Below are 19,546 nucleotides of genomic sequence, written 5' to 3' on the forward strand. Positions count from 1 at the left end.
TCAGTGAAGTCTAGACTGAATTTGGTCATCCAATGTGTTTGTACGTCAAAACACAATAATTGTATTTATTAATTAATTAATTTAATTTTTATTTTTTTAGTGGACACACTATGGGAATATGACAGTGAACAGCCATTTTTCAGCAGATCGACGTCTGACTGAGATGAGATTTCATTTTTTTTTTTTTAATGTTTGATACATTATTATTTATTTATTTATTTATTGAATGTTTGTTTTGCGTTGTTCTTTCAGTATCACTTCATGCATTTGTTGTAGCATATAGCTGATGTCTCACGAATGAAACTTAAAGTATAACATAAATCCACTTACCTCCCAGAAGTAACAGAGACAACAATAATATCCTCGGCATGTTTTTTAGAGTTGTGAATGTAATACAGATGATCGATGGAGATTATTTAATATTATTCTGTTCCGCTGTCAAACTGCGTTCTTACTTCCTGCATCGATCCAAACCGAACATCACATGAAAGAAAAACAAAAACAAAAAACAAACAAACAAAAAAACAGTAGCTAGGCCTAAACTGAATCACGGTGTTCGTGATGTGACGTTCTCTCCGAGGCTATAATTGCATCAAATAAAAAACAAAACGAACATCTCAGAGTGAAGTGTTACAGTCTACACCAAAATTCTGTGACACTCGTATTCTGTGACACTAGTGGGCGCTGTTGTCACTGTTTGGCTTGAACTTGACTGTACAATCTGTATTCAGTGCAATGTGCAACTATTGTTCATTGTATAACCTTTCCAGGAAAGAAGCTTGGTCTAATATGAACAGTACAGCTGTTAGATTAAATTATTGGGATTTATTTATTACTTTTTTAATACTTTTAAATTGTTAAAATATGGTTTTTTTGTTGTTGTTTTAATAATAAAAAAATAATCTGCTTATGTTTTAGCCTTAAGTTTTATGTAATCTAATGTAGATACTCTTGAATGTTTTTGAATATTTTTGTTCAAATTCTTAACCGCTTCTTAAAAAAAACTAAAAACTAAAGAGACTGTGTGGAAAGTTTGTTTTGAAATGCTCGTTAATCAACAAACTTATTAAACCAATGTAACGTTTCATGAGAATGAACACAGTCCTGTTGTTTGCAGAGAAGCCTATCTTTGCATTTTGTATGCAAACAATGTTTATGAAGCCGATGTCACAAAAACAGGCTACTAATGTTTTTAAAGGGGTCATCAGAATATGTGACCCGTTTGTAATGTACAGTATAGTATTTCCCGACAGGAATATTCCTGACACAACAATCAAACCATATCTGTCCTTCTTTTTGTGTAAAATAATAAATGTAAAATAAATTTATTCTTCATGGTTTTATAACGTTATAAATTTACAGTAGAACAAATAGAACAAAAACAAACCCCACAGTACTGGAAAACAAAGTCTTGATTAAATAAATTTACTAAAAATGTCATGTTTCTGGTGATTAATTTTTTTGAATGAGGAACACGCACCTTGAGGGAGTGGATCGGGATCGTATTTTCATCATTTAACAACTTAAATTATGCCCTGCTCCTCACACTACTATCATATTCAGCCAGAGTGGACTGCAACTGCAATGCATCGTCACTTGGACTACTGTGGTACTGCTCTTTGTCACATCTGTAATAAATTACTATGATTAAGTTACAAGTGTATGTTACATTTCTCTTATAGACTGTATACTTTATACATTCACTCTTTATTGGTTGATTTTATGAAAAAATAAATAGAAAAACCAATGCAATACGTTTTTTTATTGCACAGTTACATGATGTGTGGGTTTCAAGTCTGATTTTCTATTCAGTTTGATGTAATTTATTGGCATAGTTTGCGTCTACATTAAAGCATGTCACAAAATGAATAATTGGGATCATAGTAATATACAAGGTAATAATATGAAATATTAACATTCCCAGACATCAATATAGTGTTGGCCCAGATCCGGCCCACATCTGGCCCGCATGTAATCCTTTCGGGCCAGATCTGGGCCGACACTGCTTGCTGTCTGGGTTGGGTCTGGGCTATATAAGGCTCAGGTGTGGCTCAGATTTGGGGATTCTGGTTTACTTAAGGCTGAGAATTAGCACCAATAATAAAACCTGTTTTGGCCCAGATCAGGGTCAGCTAAAGGTGATTAATTGACTGAGATTAGGGCCGGTTATGGCCCATGTGTGGCCCATGTCTTTAAAATCCAGTTCTGGGACACTTCCAGGCCGTCATTCTTTGCAGTACTTGGGCCAAGGGAAAAGTCATGTGTGGCCCGGATCTGGGCCAGAAGACATTTGCTATGTGGGTGTATGTAGACGAATGGTAATATAAAGAGAACTGACGCCATATTTACCAGCCAGATTCCATGAGAACAAAAAGTAGAAAATAAACATTTTCTTCAACAGATCTCCTAACAGTTTCACAGCAGAGTTAAGATGTTAGTTTAAGAGGCTGTTTAACTGTTCATGATCTCTCTGTGTTAATGTGGCCTTCTGTGACTCTACTGTACACAAAGGTACAATCGAGAATGGATGGGTCACCACTTATAGAAGTTGAAGATTATGTTGAAATGTATCTAACTTCAGTGGCTTCATATTATTCCCTGAGGACCCATGGTACATCTGCACTGTAAAAAGTGATACTCTATATTTACTCAATTAAATTGTGGCAACAGATTACAAGCAATATTGTTAATTACATTTAACACATTAGAATTAATTGGAATTAATCAAATGAGATGCTTGAAAGAAATTATTCAAAATGAGTAAAATAACATGAAAAAAATAATTAAAATATATTTAAAAATATCGGTTTTGTTGGATAAAACGAGAAGCACCCAGCTGCAGCCTGCATATAGAGGCGGGGTGGCACAAATTAACCCGCCCCATACCTACTGTGATTGGTTTGACCATCTTTCATAGGCATACATGATAGGAAATGCGTGTGTAGTTGGTGTACACTGTTAAAAATAATACATTATATTTAGTTAATAAAATTGTGGCAACAGATTACAAGCAATATTATTAATTAAATTTAACACATAAGAATTCATTAGAATTAATCAAATGAGATACTTAGAAATTAACCATTCAAAATGAGTTAAATAGCACAAAAAATAAGCTAAGTTTAAACAAATAGAAACAACAACAAAAAAATAACATTTCTTTAAGAAAAACAACACACTATGAACATTATGTTATGCATACCAGGCCAGTAGTTGGCGACTAAGAAACACAGCCCAAAAATGTAATTTACAAAGTCATGTTTTAGTTGATTACTTGGAGATGATACAGGCATCATGTTCAAAAGCTCATGTTTTCAAGCTACCAAAACTGGAGACACCTGATGTTAACAAACAAAATCACTGCAGAAGAATAATCTAAATTTTGGTTACCATTACGGTGGTCAGTGTTTGCTGTAGTTGGGAACTTTACCCTTAACCTTTCAAACAAAACTTTTTTTGGTTGCTGTAATTGTGAGATTGCCGCTAGATAAACCAATAAAGAGTAAGATCAGGTGGTGTTGTTTGTTTTGACAGCATTTGGTCTGGATTTCAGTTGTCCTATGTTTGAACAGCATAAGGTCTGGACATTTAAAAAAAAAAATAAAAAAAATTTATTTAGGCACACAAACATCAAGAATCAGCCTGAGAATCTCAACAATGGTGACCATCAAAAATCTTGCTGCACTGCATTCTGGGTGCCACCAATCAAAACTAATTTATGGATCCCATCATGCTGTCTGTCACCATTCTTGAGAATCATATGCTGGTTCTTGATGTCACTTAGTGCCAAAGAGAAAGTTTCCCTTCTCCATCGCATTTTTTTTTCTTAATCAGAATTCTTAAATTCTGGATTTCACATAAAAATCCAGGTCTTCTATTGCAGATTTACAGATGTTGCTTTAATGAATGTCAATTTGTCTCAGAGAACAGGCTCAATTTCTAATGCTCAGGCCAAACAAAGATTGTGCTAGATTATAACCAGGACCACCGCAATTCTGTCAGCAAATCTAGCTGTTATAATTCAGTTACAACAGCAGTACAAAATGTAACATTAAAAAGTCAAGGGTCAAGAGCCCAACTAAAGCAAACACTGACCACTATAATGGTAACCCTATAAATGTACCTTTTTTTCCTTCAGAGATTCTGTTTGTGAACCTTAGGTGTCTTCAATAAGTTTTTGGGGACTGAAGTCACACACTTCTGAACATGATGCCTGTATCATATCTATTTAAGCAACAAAAATGTGAACATGTATAGTGTTTCATGATCCCCAACTACTGGCCTGGCATGTATAACATAGTATTCTTTAGCATAGTGTTTTTTGTTTCTTTGTTTTCAATAAAATCAATATTTTTGTGAAAATTTTAATTAATTTTTTCATGTTATTATACTCATTTTGAATGGTTGGTTGTAACCATCTAATTTGATTATTAATAATTAATTATAAAGTGTTAAATTTAATTAATAATATTGAATGTAACATTTTAAACAATTTTATTGAGTAAATAAAGTGAATCATTTTTTACAGTGTGTGTGTCTCGAATCTGACAGACTCAATTCAGTTCATAAATATTTTAAGTTTATTGCGTAGTGCTTTATTTTTTTTATAAATATATTATTTTAATAAATATAGATATTTAAAAATTGTTTTTTAGAAAGAGGTAACCTTCTCGCTCTGTAGTTTAAACTGTGTTTGTTGGAGAAGTCATATTCAGAGAAGTCATATGAAGGGAGGAGCTGCTGGAGGAGTTTCTTCACTCACTGCAGATCTTCACTAAACTACTTCACTTCAGACCGACAGCTTCACTGGCTTTATGAACAATTCAAGGTTTACTATCACAGTTCTGTTGTGAAGCTGCCTTGCAAACTGCTGAAGAAAATGATCATTTACATTTATTTGTTTTCATGGAGTCTGGCTGGTGAGTATCTGCATGACTTCAGTTTTTTTATATTAAAAGTTGGCCACAAATATAAATATGTTATTTTTTATTCCATCATTCATTTTGTCTTTAATATTAATGTTTTATCTGTCTAAACTTACTTAAATACTTCTGTGAAGAATTAAAACGTTCAGAAATGATTTTTCTGAGTAATTCTGTGTGTTTTTTCGTCAGGTGTGTTTGGAGTTGATGAAGTGAAGTCTGTGTCAGTGACGGAGGGAGAATCAGTGCATCTAAACTCTGATCTTACTGAAATACAGAGAGACGAGGAGATGACGTGGAAATTTAACAACATTATGATAGCTAAACTCAATGTGAAGGACAATACGATCAGGGTTTATAATGATAGTGCTGAAGGGAGATTCAGAGACAGACTGAAGCTGGATCAGACTGGATCTCTGATCATCTCAAACACCAGAATCACAGACTCTGGAGAATATACAGTCATCAACAGAAGATCAGACACCCCACTCAACATCTTCAGTCTCACTGTCTACGGTGAGTAGAGAATTACTTACCAGGATTTTTATACACATCTTTGGACAATAATCTCTTTTAGAATTGATGATATAATCATTTTATAGTTTTTTTTTTCTCATAACTTACTCAACTTATGTTCTCTGCAACTTTATTTACATTTGAAATATCATATGGCAATTATCACATCATATTATTTTACTGAGTTGTATTTATCCTCTTCAGCTCATCTGCCTGTTCCTGTCATCACCAGAGACTGTTCATCATCATCATCATCTTCATCATCATGTTCATTCCTGTGTTCAGTGGTGAATGTGAGTGCTGTGACTCTCTCCTGGTACAAAGGAAACAGTTTATTGTCCAGCATCAGTGAGTCTGATCTCAGCATCAGTCTCTCTCTTCCTCTGGAGGTGGAATATCAGGAGAACAACATCTACAGCTGTGTGATCAACAACCCCATCACAAACCAGACCACACATCTGGACATCACTGAACTCTGTCAGACATGTTCAGGTATGTCTGTGATAATATTGAGTGTTTATGAACACATTCACTCACACTAACAACACTCTCCTTCACATCTTCCAGATGGTTCTGCATCTCTGATAGTTTGGATCTCTGCTGCTGCTGGTTTTCTGTTGATTGTAGCTGCAGTCGGGATCTTCTTCATCTGGAGGAAACACAGAAAAACAAACCAAGAAGGCAAGTATTGCCTATTTTTACCTACTGTATGTGTGTAAATAATGTAAAACAATAGTTTACAATAATAGTAACAATTGTTTCTGTTATATTTTGTTACAGTTCAGACCGGTGACAGAGAGATCACTTCTGCTGATCCAACATTTTACAAAAGACATAAATCAGTAAGAGAATATATTTCTGTCTATGATGTTTCTGTATTATTTTAGCAGTGAGTCCAATTCAGGTGTGTGTTTAATGATCTACTCTGCTACATTTATATTGTAGGGTCACACAAGTCCATCAGAGGCTTTACAATAATCTCACATCACAAACTCTAACATCATCCAAGACTCATCTATTGCCTCCAAAATGGGAAATTATATTATAGGCAAATTTTAACTTAATTAAAATACTTAATCCAATTAAGAAAGAGAGAAATCATGAAATATTCCCTCCATATATAACACAATCTCATGGCAGTTCATGAGTAAATTATGTTCTGGTGAATTGTTTGGTAATTTGTATATATTTGTGAAATCTTATTTATCTGCTTACACCCCGTAATGAGAACGTTTACACATAGACCTTCATGCTCACATTTCTGTAATAATGGATGTTTTTGTATGATTCACCATATAAATTCATATGAAATCTCCACGTCGTATCTTATACATTTTCCTGTGAGATCAGATCGTCTGTTCTCCAGAATACTTAAAACCTGGTTTGAAGAAAATAGCAGTTTTCTGCTGATACAAGTTACTGTATGTTAAAAAAGGTCTGTTTGTAGATCAGCAAATATAAGGCAAAATGCTTTTTATTTAAACATGCTTATTTTAGCCCATTTAAAACTATATATATATATATATTGGAGTATTCTTGCCATGAAGAGGACCTAGATAAGTTTGATAAATAAGTTGATAAATAAGTCAGTGGATGTTTGTGTTTTCTTTCAGAGAGCTACAGAGCAGGATAATGTGGTGTACGCAGGAGTCTCAAGACGCTGATCAACTCTTGATCAAAATGTGATTCTGTTTTTGATTACTAACTTTATCCCAAACACAGAGACAGGAGACAGAATCACATGTTCTTTGTGAATAGAGATAAATGCCCATTAAATGTAATTTTGTCATAGTTACACATATATTTGAAAAAAGAAAGTTTACTGTTATTATTTCACTCTCTGCCAGAATATTTTTGTGAGTTTGCCTGTCTGTGCTCTCTCTTTCTCTCCCCTCGTCCTTTCCCTTCCTCTCTTCTGTGCTCTCTCTCTCTCTACTCTTATCTCTCTCTATCTCAATGTCTACACACATCCGCACTCTTGTATATTTCCTCATGAGTTCAGATGTTCAGACCTGCACGGGGGCTATAGGCCCGAAGGTTATTGAGTTTGGTCTTTGCCAGATGTGCTCCTAATATGGTCAGAACTTCCTGTCCATGTTCCCATTTTATATAACATACAGATGTAATATGTATCCTACGGGATCTAGAAAAGAAAACCCCCTTGTTTGCTTGACATTCCTATTTGATGAAATGTATGATTCTTATTGGATAAACCCCTACACCCCTGACAGTGTATCTGTATAATTCTACTGATGTAATAATAAAGTTTGAAGAAGTTTGTGAACAGACAATTGGCTTCATGCTTATAATTATTTCCATGGGCCCATGCACGGACTGAGAATAGTCGGATGGCATGGAACGATAAAAAAATGAAATATATATTTAACAACTGCAAAAGGGGATTTTCACAGTGATGTCATAGAACTTTTATTTTTAAGAATGTGTGACAGGGCTGGAATGGATTTTAAATTCAGCCCTGGAAAAATCACGCCCATTGTCTAAGATTCCCCTATGAATGTTTTTCTGGGGTTAGGGTCCTTAAAATAGGACAGAAACAAATAAAGAAAAATATATTATTGAAAATACTGCATTTCTTCACATAGAAATGCACATTTGACAGTGAAACAGATTTTGAGCTGTAGAATGCAGTAAAGTAAATTAAATCTTGATGCATGTTTGTATTTGTAAATTTTTGTTTTTGTTAATGAAGAGACAACAATAATTTCCAAATGAACAATAAACTAAATTAAACTCCTTAATAACAATATAATTTTAAAGTTATTTTCTAACTAATTTAAGACACTGATGTTAATATTTCATCTTTAACATTTTGCTTTAACAATTCAAATGTATTAGAACTAAACAGAAGAAAACATTTAACTTAATTCATGAAATCCAGGCTTTAAAGCTCCTTTAAAAGGTTTTTGAACAGTAAGATTTATTTTTTTTAAATCATTTTCTTCTGCTCACCAAGCCTGCATTTATTTAATCCAAAGTTATGTCTGTGATCAAAGCTGAATCGTCAGCATCATTACAGCAGTCTTCAGTGTCACATGATGATTTGCTGCCCGAGAAACATTTATTATCATTATTATTATTATTATTATCATCAATATTTTAAACAGTTCATTTTCTTAGGAATTTTTGACAAATAGAAAGATTTAAAGATCAGCATTTATCTGAAATAAAAATCTTTTGTAACATTATACACCATTCAAAAGACATTTATAATGTTAAAAAAAGATTTCTATTTCAGATGCATGCTGTTCTTCTGAACCTTGTATTTATCAACGAAACCTAAACATTCGACTATTTTCTTAATAATAATAATAATAGTAATACAGTAATACTACTAATAATAAATGTTCAAAAACTTTTGACTGGTAGTGTATAATTTAAAATGTAATAAAAAAAAAAACGTATTTATTTTTTAAAATAAGTATCATTTAAAAATTAAATTGCTATAATGAAAAGTTGCCATAGTTCTTGCCTAGAATCCAGAATTTAACTATTCTATTCGTAAGATCATGATAGTCAGGTAAAATCATGATAGCCAGGTAAAAAGATAGGCTACTTGATTCCTACAGCTGTGTGATCAACAATCCCATCAGAAACCAGACCACACATCTGGACCTCAGTCAAATCACATGTTCAGGTATCTCAGTGGTCCTCTATATTTATCTTCTTTCCACAATCTAGAAAAATCAAGTTTCTGTTTTGTAACGTTGCTCATTTCTTCTCTCATAAGACTGTCGCTGTTGCGGTTCTACTGAAGCTGTGATCTGATTGGCTGGCTCTGCTCTCGTGGGCGTGGCTGCTGTTGCTGGTTTATGACATCAGATCCAGAAGTCTTCAACAGAAGAAAGAGCAGACATCGCCATCAGACAACGATTGATCAGATTTGCAGGAAGCCAGAGATGTTTTTAAACCACTGTCCTCTGATTTTGAACCTATTCATGTCTTCATCCCTGGATAATATGTCTGATAGCAAGTCTGTCATTTAAAAGTCACATTTCTACTAATAGTGTCTCCAAGTGACCATTTACCTTTACAATCTGTACTAAAGTCACTGCACTAAAATGACTGTTCAGAATTACTTATTAATACAGTTTTCCAAATAATGAAGATTTGTAATACTAGCACCGTGGATAATTTTGAAATTATCATGTGAACAGGTCTTAAAGGGGTCATATAATGCTGCTAAACAGAACATTGTATTAGGTGTAATGAAATGTGTTTAAGGTAAATATACATATATATATATATATATATATATATATATATATATATATATATATATATATATATATATATATATATATATATATTAGGGGTGTAACGATTCACAAAATTCACAGTTCGGTTCGATATGATACACTGATGTCATGGTTCGGTCCGGTTCGGTTCGGTACGTTTTAGATACAGCAAAATGTAAAAACATCTCAACTTTTCAAAATGCTGCAAGCGCACCGCGGGTCATGTGACAAGAACTAACCAATCAGCTTCATCCTTTCCCGTAACAACGTTGAAAGCTCAGCAAAGATGAAGGAACAGCTGATCATAGTTGTATATGGATTGCAATTTTGAAATAAATTTAGTAGCAGACTGCAAGCGATTTTTAGAGCTGCAAATCCGTTTATCCTTTGCTGAAATTTCCGCGTCTCATGGAGAGAGCACGTCATTGTTGCTTAGCAAAGGCAGACGCCTCATGAGCGCTTCTGCCCGAGCGCTTTGGAAAGGAGGAGAAAGCGGCGCGACTAGCGTTTTCCACGCGTTTTTAGGCACGATATGTGAACTAAGGCGCTCGCTCACTCAGTATGCGATGAAGGCTCGTTGCAAAATGTCTAATGCATTTAACAGACCAGAAATAGAAGATCCTCCAATAACCAATAGGTCTGGTATTTGAGTGCACTTTGGATTCGCCGTAAGCTATAATGGTGATGACACAGGGGCGCAGATGGCACTGGGGACGGGGGGGACATGACCCCCCCCCCCCCCCCCCCAGATTCATAGTAACCAGATCCGTCCCCCTCACCCAGATAGCAATAAATATTCAGCCCAAATTTGGCCCATATTTGCATCTTTCTTATGGCCCACATTTGGCCTTGACTGACGGCGTTGACTCAGGGTGAGTGTGGCTGCCTTAACTCAGCCACAAATCCACCTTATATGGGCCACATCTGAAATTCTGTTATGGCCCACATTTGGCCTTGACTTACGGCGTTGACTCAGGGTGAGTGTGGCTGCCTTAACTCGGCCACAGTTTCACCCTATATGGGCCAGATGTCTGGTGTGATGTGGACCAAATCTGGGCCAAATAAAATGTACCATAATGTTCACCTTACATGGGTCAAAGGAATAAATCACTTCACCTTCAATGTGCCAGATGTGTGCCAGATCAGAGCCATACCATATTCTCACCTATGTTACCGGCCAGATGCGGGCCAGGTATGGGCCAAAAGACTTAATCACAGCTTCCCCTTAAATGTGCCAGATGTCAGGCATCTAAAGGGCCAGATGTGTGCCAGATCAGGGCCATACCATCCCGTCACCTATGCTGCGGGCCAGGTATGGGCCAGAGGAATTAATCACACCCTTAACTTACATGAGCCGTATGTCAGTTATGTACCAGCCATGTGTCAGGGGAAATCAGCTCAGAACCTAGAAAATGGACATCAATTATGTATAGACCAGGACACACAGGTCCACACAGGACCACAATCAGGTAAGGACCAATAACTATTTTGCATTACCATCTCACAACACTCAAACCTCTTTCTGATACTCAATCCACCTTGTAATAGAGCAGTTCTAGTAACAAACAATGACTGCTTTTGTTATTCATTTCCATTTATTAAAATGAAACAGTTAAAAAAAGAGAGAGAGATGAAAGAGAGAGCACAGACAGGCAAACTCACAAAAATATTCTGGCAGAGAGTGAAATAATAACAGTAAACTTTCTTTTTTCAAATATATGTGTAACTATGACAAAATTACATTTAATGGGCATTTATCTCTATTCACAAAGAACATGTGATTCTGTCTCCTGTCTCTGTGTTTGGGATAAAGTTAGTAATCAAAAACAGAATCACATTTTGATCAAGAGTTGATCAGCGTCTTGAGACTCCTGCGTACACCACATTATCCTGCTCTGTACAGTTAGCTAAATAGAAAATGTTAGATTTTCTGAATGGGCCAATAAACAAAAAATGCCTGTGGGCACATCTGCAGTCCGTGAGCTCCTGTGGAACAACGTTTGCATTCCCCCTTGTAAGTTTTGGGAAAAAATAGTGTCTAATGTCCTCTGTCACAATCAACTTGTGTTCACGAAATGACAGCACCTCTGCCTAGCGTTAAATATATTTTTTGATGGTTGCTCCAATGCAAAAAACACCCATTATAATGGCTGAAAACAGAATAAAACTAAGCCACATTGAACAAAGTTAACAAAACAAATTAAACTTTAAATTTGTCACAACAATTAATGTAGCTGAAAGTATGCTGAACTATAGCATTGTTCTCAACAAGTAGACTGTCTCGGTTACATCAGTTATCAGTTCGCTGCCTGGCACGGCGTCCTCCATCTCTGTCTCCAGCAAGATGGAGCCACCTTTTAATCCACAGTTCAGTTTCTTGATCTGTTGTTGTTGCTGTAAGTCGGTTTCTTCGTACAGCCTCTATAATGAGATAGTTGGTTGAGTAAGTTATAGTAAAATATTATCAGGAGGACAAGAATTTATAACTTTTGACATCAGTTGAAACAAGACATTAGTAATAATGTATATATAGTCAGTGATTCTAGTACATAATTTTAAAGCAATGTGACACTGAAAGTCAATATAACATACATACAATACATATGATGCCACTGTCAAGCTCAGATATGTCATATGCATTTTCCAGTCAACGTTCAGGACAGGCTTGATAGGGTGAGAATATGTGAGCTGAAAAAAATAGGGCTCTGAAAAATAATACTCTGACTTTTAGGATTACTCTGGTGCTGGTCTCAGGCAAACTAAATTACAGGATTGAGCAAAGTAAAGTAAGAGTTAAGTATTTATTTAGTGAGTGCAAATGTACATATGACACAGGGACACTGGATTGGGTGTGGGGAGTTAGAAGGCCAATTTATATAATAAAGTCATGCTAAATGTTGAGCAATATTTAAGTTTTTGTACACATTTTATGGCCAGGATAACCTATATCCAACAACAGTCTGAGAAAGCTTTATTATTGGAGTAGTTTTTTATTGTTATCCCTCCAGTTTGATGTAAAAACTGAATATTGCTGAAATATTGTCAGTTGTTGACTAAAAACATATGCTGATACAACTATATGTTTGGGTACTGATTCTGAATGATAATGCAAGTTAGTCATTTTGATGTTCCGGACCTTTTGGGATATTTCTCTAACTTGACCTTTGTATTCTAATTGAATACCCCTGCTGTAAAGTGATGCAGCTGAATTACGTCACTTCTGACAAACTTTTCCCCACCAGTCACATTCTGAAATCTAGAGTATAACAATACAGGCTCAGAGTTAAGAACTTGCTTTCTGAAACAGGGCCAGAGGTGTATGCATGTTTGTGGGTGAGGTAAGCAGCAAATTCCAACAAATGCACAGATCTCAATGAAAACAGAGGCAACAACACCTACACCACTGCGACTCACCATTGATTATCCCTCTTAGAATAAGGTTCTTGAAGGCTGCCTTGCCATTGGCTCCTTTCCAATTCATCTGTCTGGCAAGTTCATTGGTCAAGAGGTATCCCATCATTCTCCAAACAGTGTCCTTAACGGCTGTACCTCCTCTTTGTGCCAAGGTAATCGTCTGTTAAACAAGGGGAAAAGACAGCAAGCATTAAGTGTCACATGTAGCTAATTTGATTTAGGTGACAGAGGAGATAGACAGTTCAAGTAGAATCAATCTCTGTAAGAGACAAAATATGTTCCACCTGGAATGGAAGCATCCAAGCCAAACATCTGACCACATTTCAGTGCATAAAAAAACCCACTGACTCTTGATATCGTATCATAGTCATTTTAGATTGAGCCACTTTGTTGCCTATTTTGTTTTTCTAATTGTACAAATAAGCCCTCACCACAGTAATACTGTAATTCTGTGGGAAACACTGAGCACTGTTTATCTGCAGTTAATTTTAATTTAGAGTTTATTTAATAGTCAGTGTTTTATAATGTACAGTTGAATGGAACCACAGTCAGAGAAGCCAGTGCAAATGGGGTTTCTAGTAAAGAGATTTTTCCAATGAAGGATAGTTAACCATTTATGGTTCTTTGTGAGAGAGATAATCGTATTGGATTGAATTACCTTATACATAATCTCTTATAATGGTATTGTACCAATATACATTACCAGAGTTTTCTTGAATTCTTGATCAAGCAGCTTTCCCTCCAAAACCAGAAGCTCTTGAAGGGTTGCAACCGGAAGGGTTTCCGGTGGTAGAGATGGGCTCTCTTCTGCAGTCCCCTTTAACTGATGAACTAGCTTCACCAAAATGCCCATCTGATCTTTGATGACTTCTTGATTGGTCAGGATGGTTCGTATCACAGCTAAAACAGTGATCAGAAGATACAGTCTATTTAGTTGAAGTATATGCATTAAAAAAAACTATAACTTTATGTTTCTAGCCTGCCAATTTCATTTCACTTAATGATGTGGAAAAATACAACTCCTAAGTCTTTTAATAGAAGATTCATCGATTGCATTTTTCCTGGCTTATAATTTTTTAAAGGTCTGACCTGCTGATTCCAATTTTCTTTCTTTTTAAGAATTATAATTGACAGCATACACAAAGATATTTCTTACTTTCCTTTAATGGAAAGTTATTTCTAAAAAAAACATGGCATTGTAATTGCATTAGTCCAACTCTGGAAAGGCTCTGTACATTTTCATTGGATGCTTTAAAGACTGTCTAATAGCACACGAAATTTAGGATGGCCAAGCAAGTGTAGTTTCTCTCACATTCACTGAAGTCTGCATTTTGGGCATGAGTTGGTGTAGCTGTGGTTCTTCTATTAATCACTGCAAACAAGAGACCAAAACCTCAAAGTTCACATTTCAAAATGTACAACACTTTCAAAAGGCTCATTTCTGTCTGTAGATAACTACAATGAAATCATGAATAAATGCACATTTTAGTTTTAAGAACAAATGGAGATTTATCCATGCAAGTCTACTTCATTTTGAACCATGTGGTCAAACACCACCAGCTATTCAAGATAGCATACATGCTGTTCAGGAGAAACTTTGATTTAATTTATTAGTCTGAATCGACAAGTAGAACCCAGTTTTTTTCAGGTCTTTTATTTGTGATATATTGTTCTCTGACATTGTTTGATTGTCATATGACACCAAAACTACTTCAGGTATGCCTTTTACAGGGGAAATATAACAATAAATATTATTATTATTTTACAAATATTTGGAGATAGATTTTGTAAAGATGATTAGCATTTCTGAGATGATTTCTTCATTTCTATCCTAAACATTTCTGGCTATAAGTGAAAGGGGCCAAACAAAATCTCAAATTTAATTGTTAATTTCTTCAAGTCACATCTACTGTAATAAAGTATATATCTGAACTAGTTTAGACACAAACAGTTAATTAATCCCTTAATTCAGTCTTTCACATGTGAATGGTAAACAAAATTTACTCTGCTGGGTTTTACATGAAAACATAACTTTCAGGTAGATTCCAGGTAAAGCTGTAGAAGGCTCTTCACATACATTTTCATTATCAACTTAGTGTTTTTGATGCAAATAGCTTTTGAATGTTTATATCGTCAACTTCAACTGAATGCAACATTTACTCACATATGCCGGAATGGTCAGTTCTGACCTGGGATGGTGTGATGTTTCCTCCACTGAGAGCTATAGTAACAGAAAGAGGAGTAAGCTGCCAGAAGTAAGGAATGTAAGAGAAAGATACAATCAATTCTGTATGTCTACTCACAATCAACATCCTCTCTAATTCCTGACAGTGGGGTAGGTGTTATGTTGCACCTTCTTTCGGAGCACACTACAGAGAAAAATAACAGGAATTTCTGGATATGACACTGAGGAACACATGTTTGGAAGTGTTTTCAATTTTACAGAGCAGTGCAGTGCCTGAGTTTCTGTCTGTTCTAACAAAACTTGATTTGCACAAAGACAATATCTCTCAAAATGTATTGGCCTGATTGCAGTGTGTCCCATAGAATAGCAGTCTACGTGTTTGGCGGGGGCTCAGGGTGTCATCATCTTATGATTAATTTATCTTGATCATTCAATTGTAATTTTTGGGCACATCTCTGGGTTTTCAGGTAGTTTCAAAATTGCATTTGAATGACATTCAGTGTAAAGGGTTGGTTGTATTTTATTTGCAGGATGGTGAATTACAAGGCATGTCATTTTGTTAGATGAATTGATTTACATTTGTTTACTCCAGTCTAGTCATGAAAAATGTTAGACTCACATTCACTGACAGCAGTCCTTTCATTGCCTGAGCATCCTACGTTGACGGCTGTAGGAGACGCTGTAGGAGAATCTGTGTTAAAATTCAAACCACGCCAACAATGAAAATATGACACTAAAATTGACATTAGCGCTCTTACACTGTGAAAGCAGGGAGAGTGAATAAGGCCGCTTCTTTGCAGAAGCCATTTTGGGAGGGCTGGGTAGTGTGGATGCTTGCTGCCTCTCACTTTCACTGTCTTCCTCTTCAAGGACTACATTCTTCTTCCTGCATTTAAGGTTAAATAAGAAACAAAAAATTATGGAAGGATGTAAAATGAGTTTTGCTCAGTCCATTTAGGGGTGTGCCGGTTTCAGAATTGGTGATGACGTGAGTCAAATGTGACGGTTCATAACATAACCGTCGGGGGGGGGGGGGGGGGGGGGGGGGGGGGGGGGGTATGCTAGTGGATCTGTCGTAGAGTCAGTTGGTTGTTCTTGGAGATAGCGGGTTAACTCCGTGTCAGCGCGCGCTCTGATCGGTAAAGGGGCAGAGATTTCAGACCTCCGTTTATTAAGGAGATGTGTCACAAAACTCATCATCCGCACCACAGTTTTTTGAGCAAATTTCAAAGCCGCACCCGTCTGTTCTAGAAAGGATGCAGCAAATATATTTAATGCTAATGTATGAGGCATAGGCCTACGCTGAGTTTCATTTACAATGAGATGTGCTCTAGTTCACAGTGCAGTGCAAGTGAACGCGGCGCGCTGGTGCTTCCATGTCACGGTTATCATTGTCTGCTATATTTACTTTTTATTTATTAAAATACATGCAATTGGTTGATGAAACATTTATTAAAATTAAGATAAAATTTGTACAAAACGAAATTCGTTTTTAAGAAAGGTTTTCTACAAAGCAAAATTTAATGAAGTGGTAAATATGTCTGACGATTTACAAAACTTCATTAAGTGGTAAAAACCATGTTTCCCGATATATTGCGCATCATATGATCCTATCTAAAAAATGAAAATAATTTTTGATAAAAAATGTTTGTAAAAAATATTTTAATGACACGGTTTTGCCGGTTATAGAGTTCTAATGACGGTGTTCAACTATAACCGCCGGTCTCACGGTTATATACTAACCGTCACACCCCTAAGTCCATTCCATTATGGCTCTATTCCTCCCTCTTTTTAACTTACATTCTTCTCCGTCTACGTTTGAGTGGAGAGTCTTCTGAATCTGTCAAATCTGTGAATCGTTCAGCCTCTGGCAGTTTGAGTCTTGCTTCTTCATATGTAACTTTAAAAAAAAAAAAATTGAAAACAAAAGCCCTCTAAATTCTTTATGAAGAGTTCAGATGCAAAAGCCTCTAAATGCCATCTGAAATTTTCTTCTAGAATGATCATTTTTATCAAGCTCATATATTTAAGTTCAGTAATTTCACTTAAATGACAATTAATAGGTAATTTTCATTGTCATTTAAGTGAAATTACTGAACTCTTCATATACAGAAAGTGTAAGTAAAATATTGTCTTCTTTCTACCTTTGCTTAATATGATGCGTACTTTGTAGGGAATCCAACGTGCTCCAGGTGGTTCCGGTGATTTCACTGCTTTTACAGTTTCTTCACGTTTGTACGGTGGCCACAAACAGGTGTTATTTTTCACCCAAATGTCAGGGACTACTTCCACTTCATTAGTAGATTCAAAAATAACAATGAGAAACATCTCCTGATAAAAAAGTAAACTGATTAGCCAGTAAAACTCTAAAGATATTATAAATAAAAGGATGCTACAACGATCAACTATAATACACTTTGTACAAAGACTAGACAAGTGCTTCAGATTAATTTGTGTGAGGAAGAGGGAACACTGCAAACTTGTCTCCCAAGGGCAACCGCACACACTTTTGCACAGGCTTAACCATCTCTACACAGTGCATCACAGGAGACAAATGAGAGACGATGTATATTCCCAGTTCCCTTGAGTCGAGTGGGTAACTGTAAAGTGCTTCTTTGACTCTATACTCCTGGTACATGGCATACACTTTGTCTTCATGACTAACTATGTTTTGCACAGAAACAACGTTCCCGTCAATGACAATGCAGTCATCTTTACTTGATGTTTTTAGAGTGACACCATCGGCTATCAACTGCTTGAACTGACTGATATTTTCCAAAAGGCCCTCTGGTACTGGCCCATCGTGATGTGGAGATTTTAAAAAGGGTTCCTGCTCAATGGGTGAATCAAAATCACAGCCCCTCTGTTCATGTTCAGATAACCTGCGTATAACCTGTGGTAGAGGATTGTGAGCTTTCCTTATCATTCTCTTAAGTTCACCCAATAAATTCTCATAAGGGAAGCCAGAGATACCATCTAAATGGCCATGTACCTTCACATCACCAGCAAGATGCACTAACCCATGAATGTTGTACACTACTTGGTCTTTACCATATAACAAGCCATAATGCTCCACAAATGAGACAAGAAAATGATGAGCCAAGTGGTTCAATTGTAAACAATACTGCGGGCTAACCAAAATATAGATAGCAACAGAAAGAAGCATGAAGTTATCATACACTTGAGACAGCAAGACACCTTTCAAAACTATAGGACCAGTGAACAGCAAAAATTGGCGCAGTTCTGTTGCTTTCCACCTCAGTCTCTCACTGAGTGCCCGAGGTTTCCTTGCAAATTCAGATGGAATATGATGTGCTAATGCCAAAAGTTTATCAGAGATTAAGGATGCTTGCAAAGACGAAATTCTGGTGCGCAAAGAGCCAGCAGTGCCAACCCACAGTTCAAGAAGTCTCCTCATAACACCCAAACACACTAAGTGCATGTAATCATGGGGAAAACCAGCAACCATATCAACTCCAGTATCTACCAGAGGACAATGAGTAAGGTGGTGATCTTCATTTGCTTCTAATCTAAAGGATTCATCTGTTCTACATGCAGCAGTGAGCTCAGGAAATGTCATACGGTGATTTGTGTATATTCCTCTTTGTAAGCACTTATCACAGCCATAATATCCAGTGTGGGACTTGATACCTTTGATAAATGCCCTTGCTGGTGCGTCACAAATAACAGAACAAATTTTCAAGAGAAATGTTTTGCCCTGACAAACAAAGCCAGTACTGATGCTTTTCAACTCTTGAACTAAATGTTTTAGATAGTCAGACAGTGTTTTGGGCTTTGCCGTCCCACAAAACAATGCTATCACAAAAGGCTTTTTGGAGAGTCTTGGTAATTTACCCAGAATGGGCCAAAACTGAATGGATGAGCTTTTAAAAAGAGGTAATCCATCAAAATTTAGCTGTAAAAGAAATTCATAGCCTTCTGGAAAAGAGGATAATAACCTGGTGAACTTTCTTTGGACGACATTCACTATACCAAAATAGTGAAATGAGCCACCAGCAAGCATCTCCAATTTGTAGTCTGTCTTTGTTTTAAGCAGTGACCTTCCATCCTTTGGCAGGAAGGGAAAGTATATCCTAAGAATTGACAGTAAGGCTGACAGAGCCACCAAAGACACCCCAAATCTAACTGCCCAGTCACCTAAGCTGCCCAATAAAATTTCATGGTCGCTCTTCACACTGCTAGAACCATTACAGCCAATGCTGTCTTCCATATCAAGAGATCCTTCCCTATTG

At 36.2% G+C, this 19,546-nt stretch overlaps 3 protein-coding genes across 3 annotated transcripts in view; 2 read left to right on the forward strand and 1 right to left on the reverse strand.

Moving 5' to 3' along the window:
• LOC127988462 (uncharacterized) overlaps window positions 1-669 on the reverse strand; it is a 523,986-nt gene extending 523,317 nt beyond the window's left edge. The window contains exon 1 of the mRNA XM_052591221.1: window positions 331-669. Within this exon, the coding sequence (XP_052447181.1) occupies window positions 331-370 (40 nt within the window). The 5' untranslated portion in view covers window positions 371-669. The remainder of the gene's footprint in view (window positions 1-330) is intronic.
• Window positions 1-7,350, forward strand: part of LOC127988499 (SLAM family member 5-like) — a 240,114-nt gene extending 232,764 nt beyond the window's left edge. Inside the window, exons 4-5 of the mRNA XM_052591296.1 lie at window positions 6,219-6,280; window positions 7,052-7,350. Coding sequence (XP_052447256.1) covers window positions 6,219-6,280; window positions 7,052-7,102 — 113 coding nt within the window. The 3' untranslated portion in view covers window positions 7,103-7,350. The remainder of the gene's footprint in view (window positions 1-6,218; window positions 6,281-7,051) is intronic.
• LOC127988491 (CD48 antigen) overlaps window positions 4,739-19,546 on the forward strand; it is a 162,690-nt gene continuing 147,882 nt past the window's right edge. Inside the window, exons 1-3 of the mRNA XM_052591275.1 lie at window positions 4,739-4,919; window positions 5,115-5,438; window positions 5,643-5,930. Coding sequence (XP_052447235.1) covers window positions 4,880-4,919; window positions 5,115-5,438; window positions 5,643-5,930 — 652 coding nt within the window. The 5' untranslated portion in view covers window positions 4,739-4,879. The remainder of the gene's footprint in view (window positions 4,920-5,114; window positions 5,439-5,642; window positions 5,931-19,546) is intronic.

The sequence above is a fragment of the Carassius gibelio genome, chromosome B22 (genome assembly GCF_023724105.1).
Source record: "Carassius gibelio isolate Cgi1373 ecotype wild population from Czech Republic chromosome B22, carGib1.2-hapl.c, whole genome shotgun sequence".
Taxonomy (NCBI): domain Eukaryota; kingdom Metazoa; phylum Chordata; class Actinopteri; order Cypriniformes; family Cyprinidae; genus Carassius; species Carassius gibelio.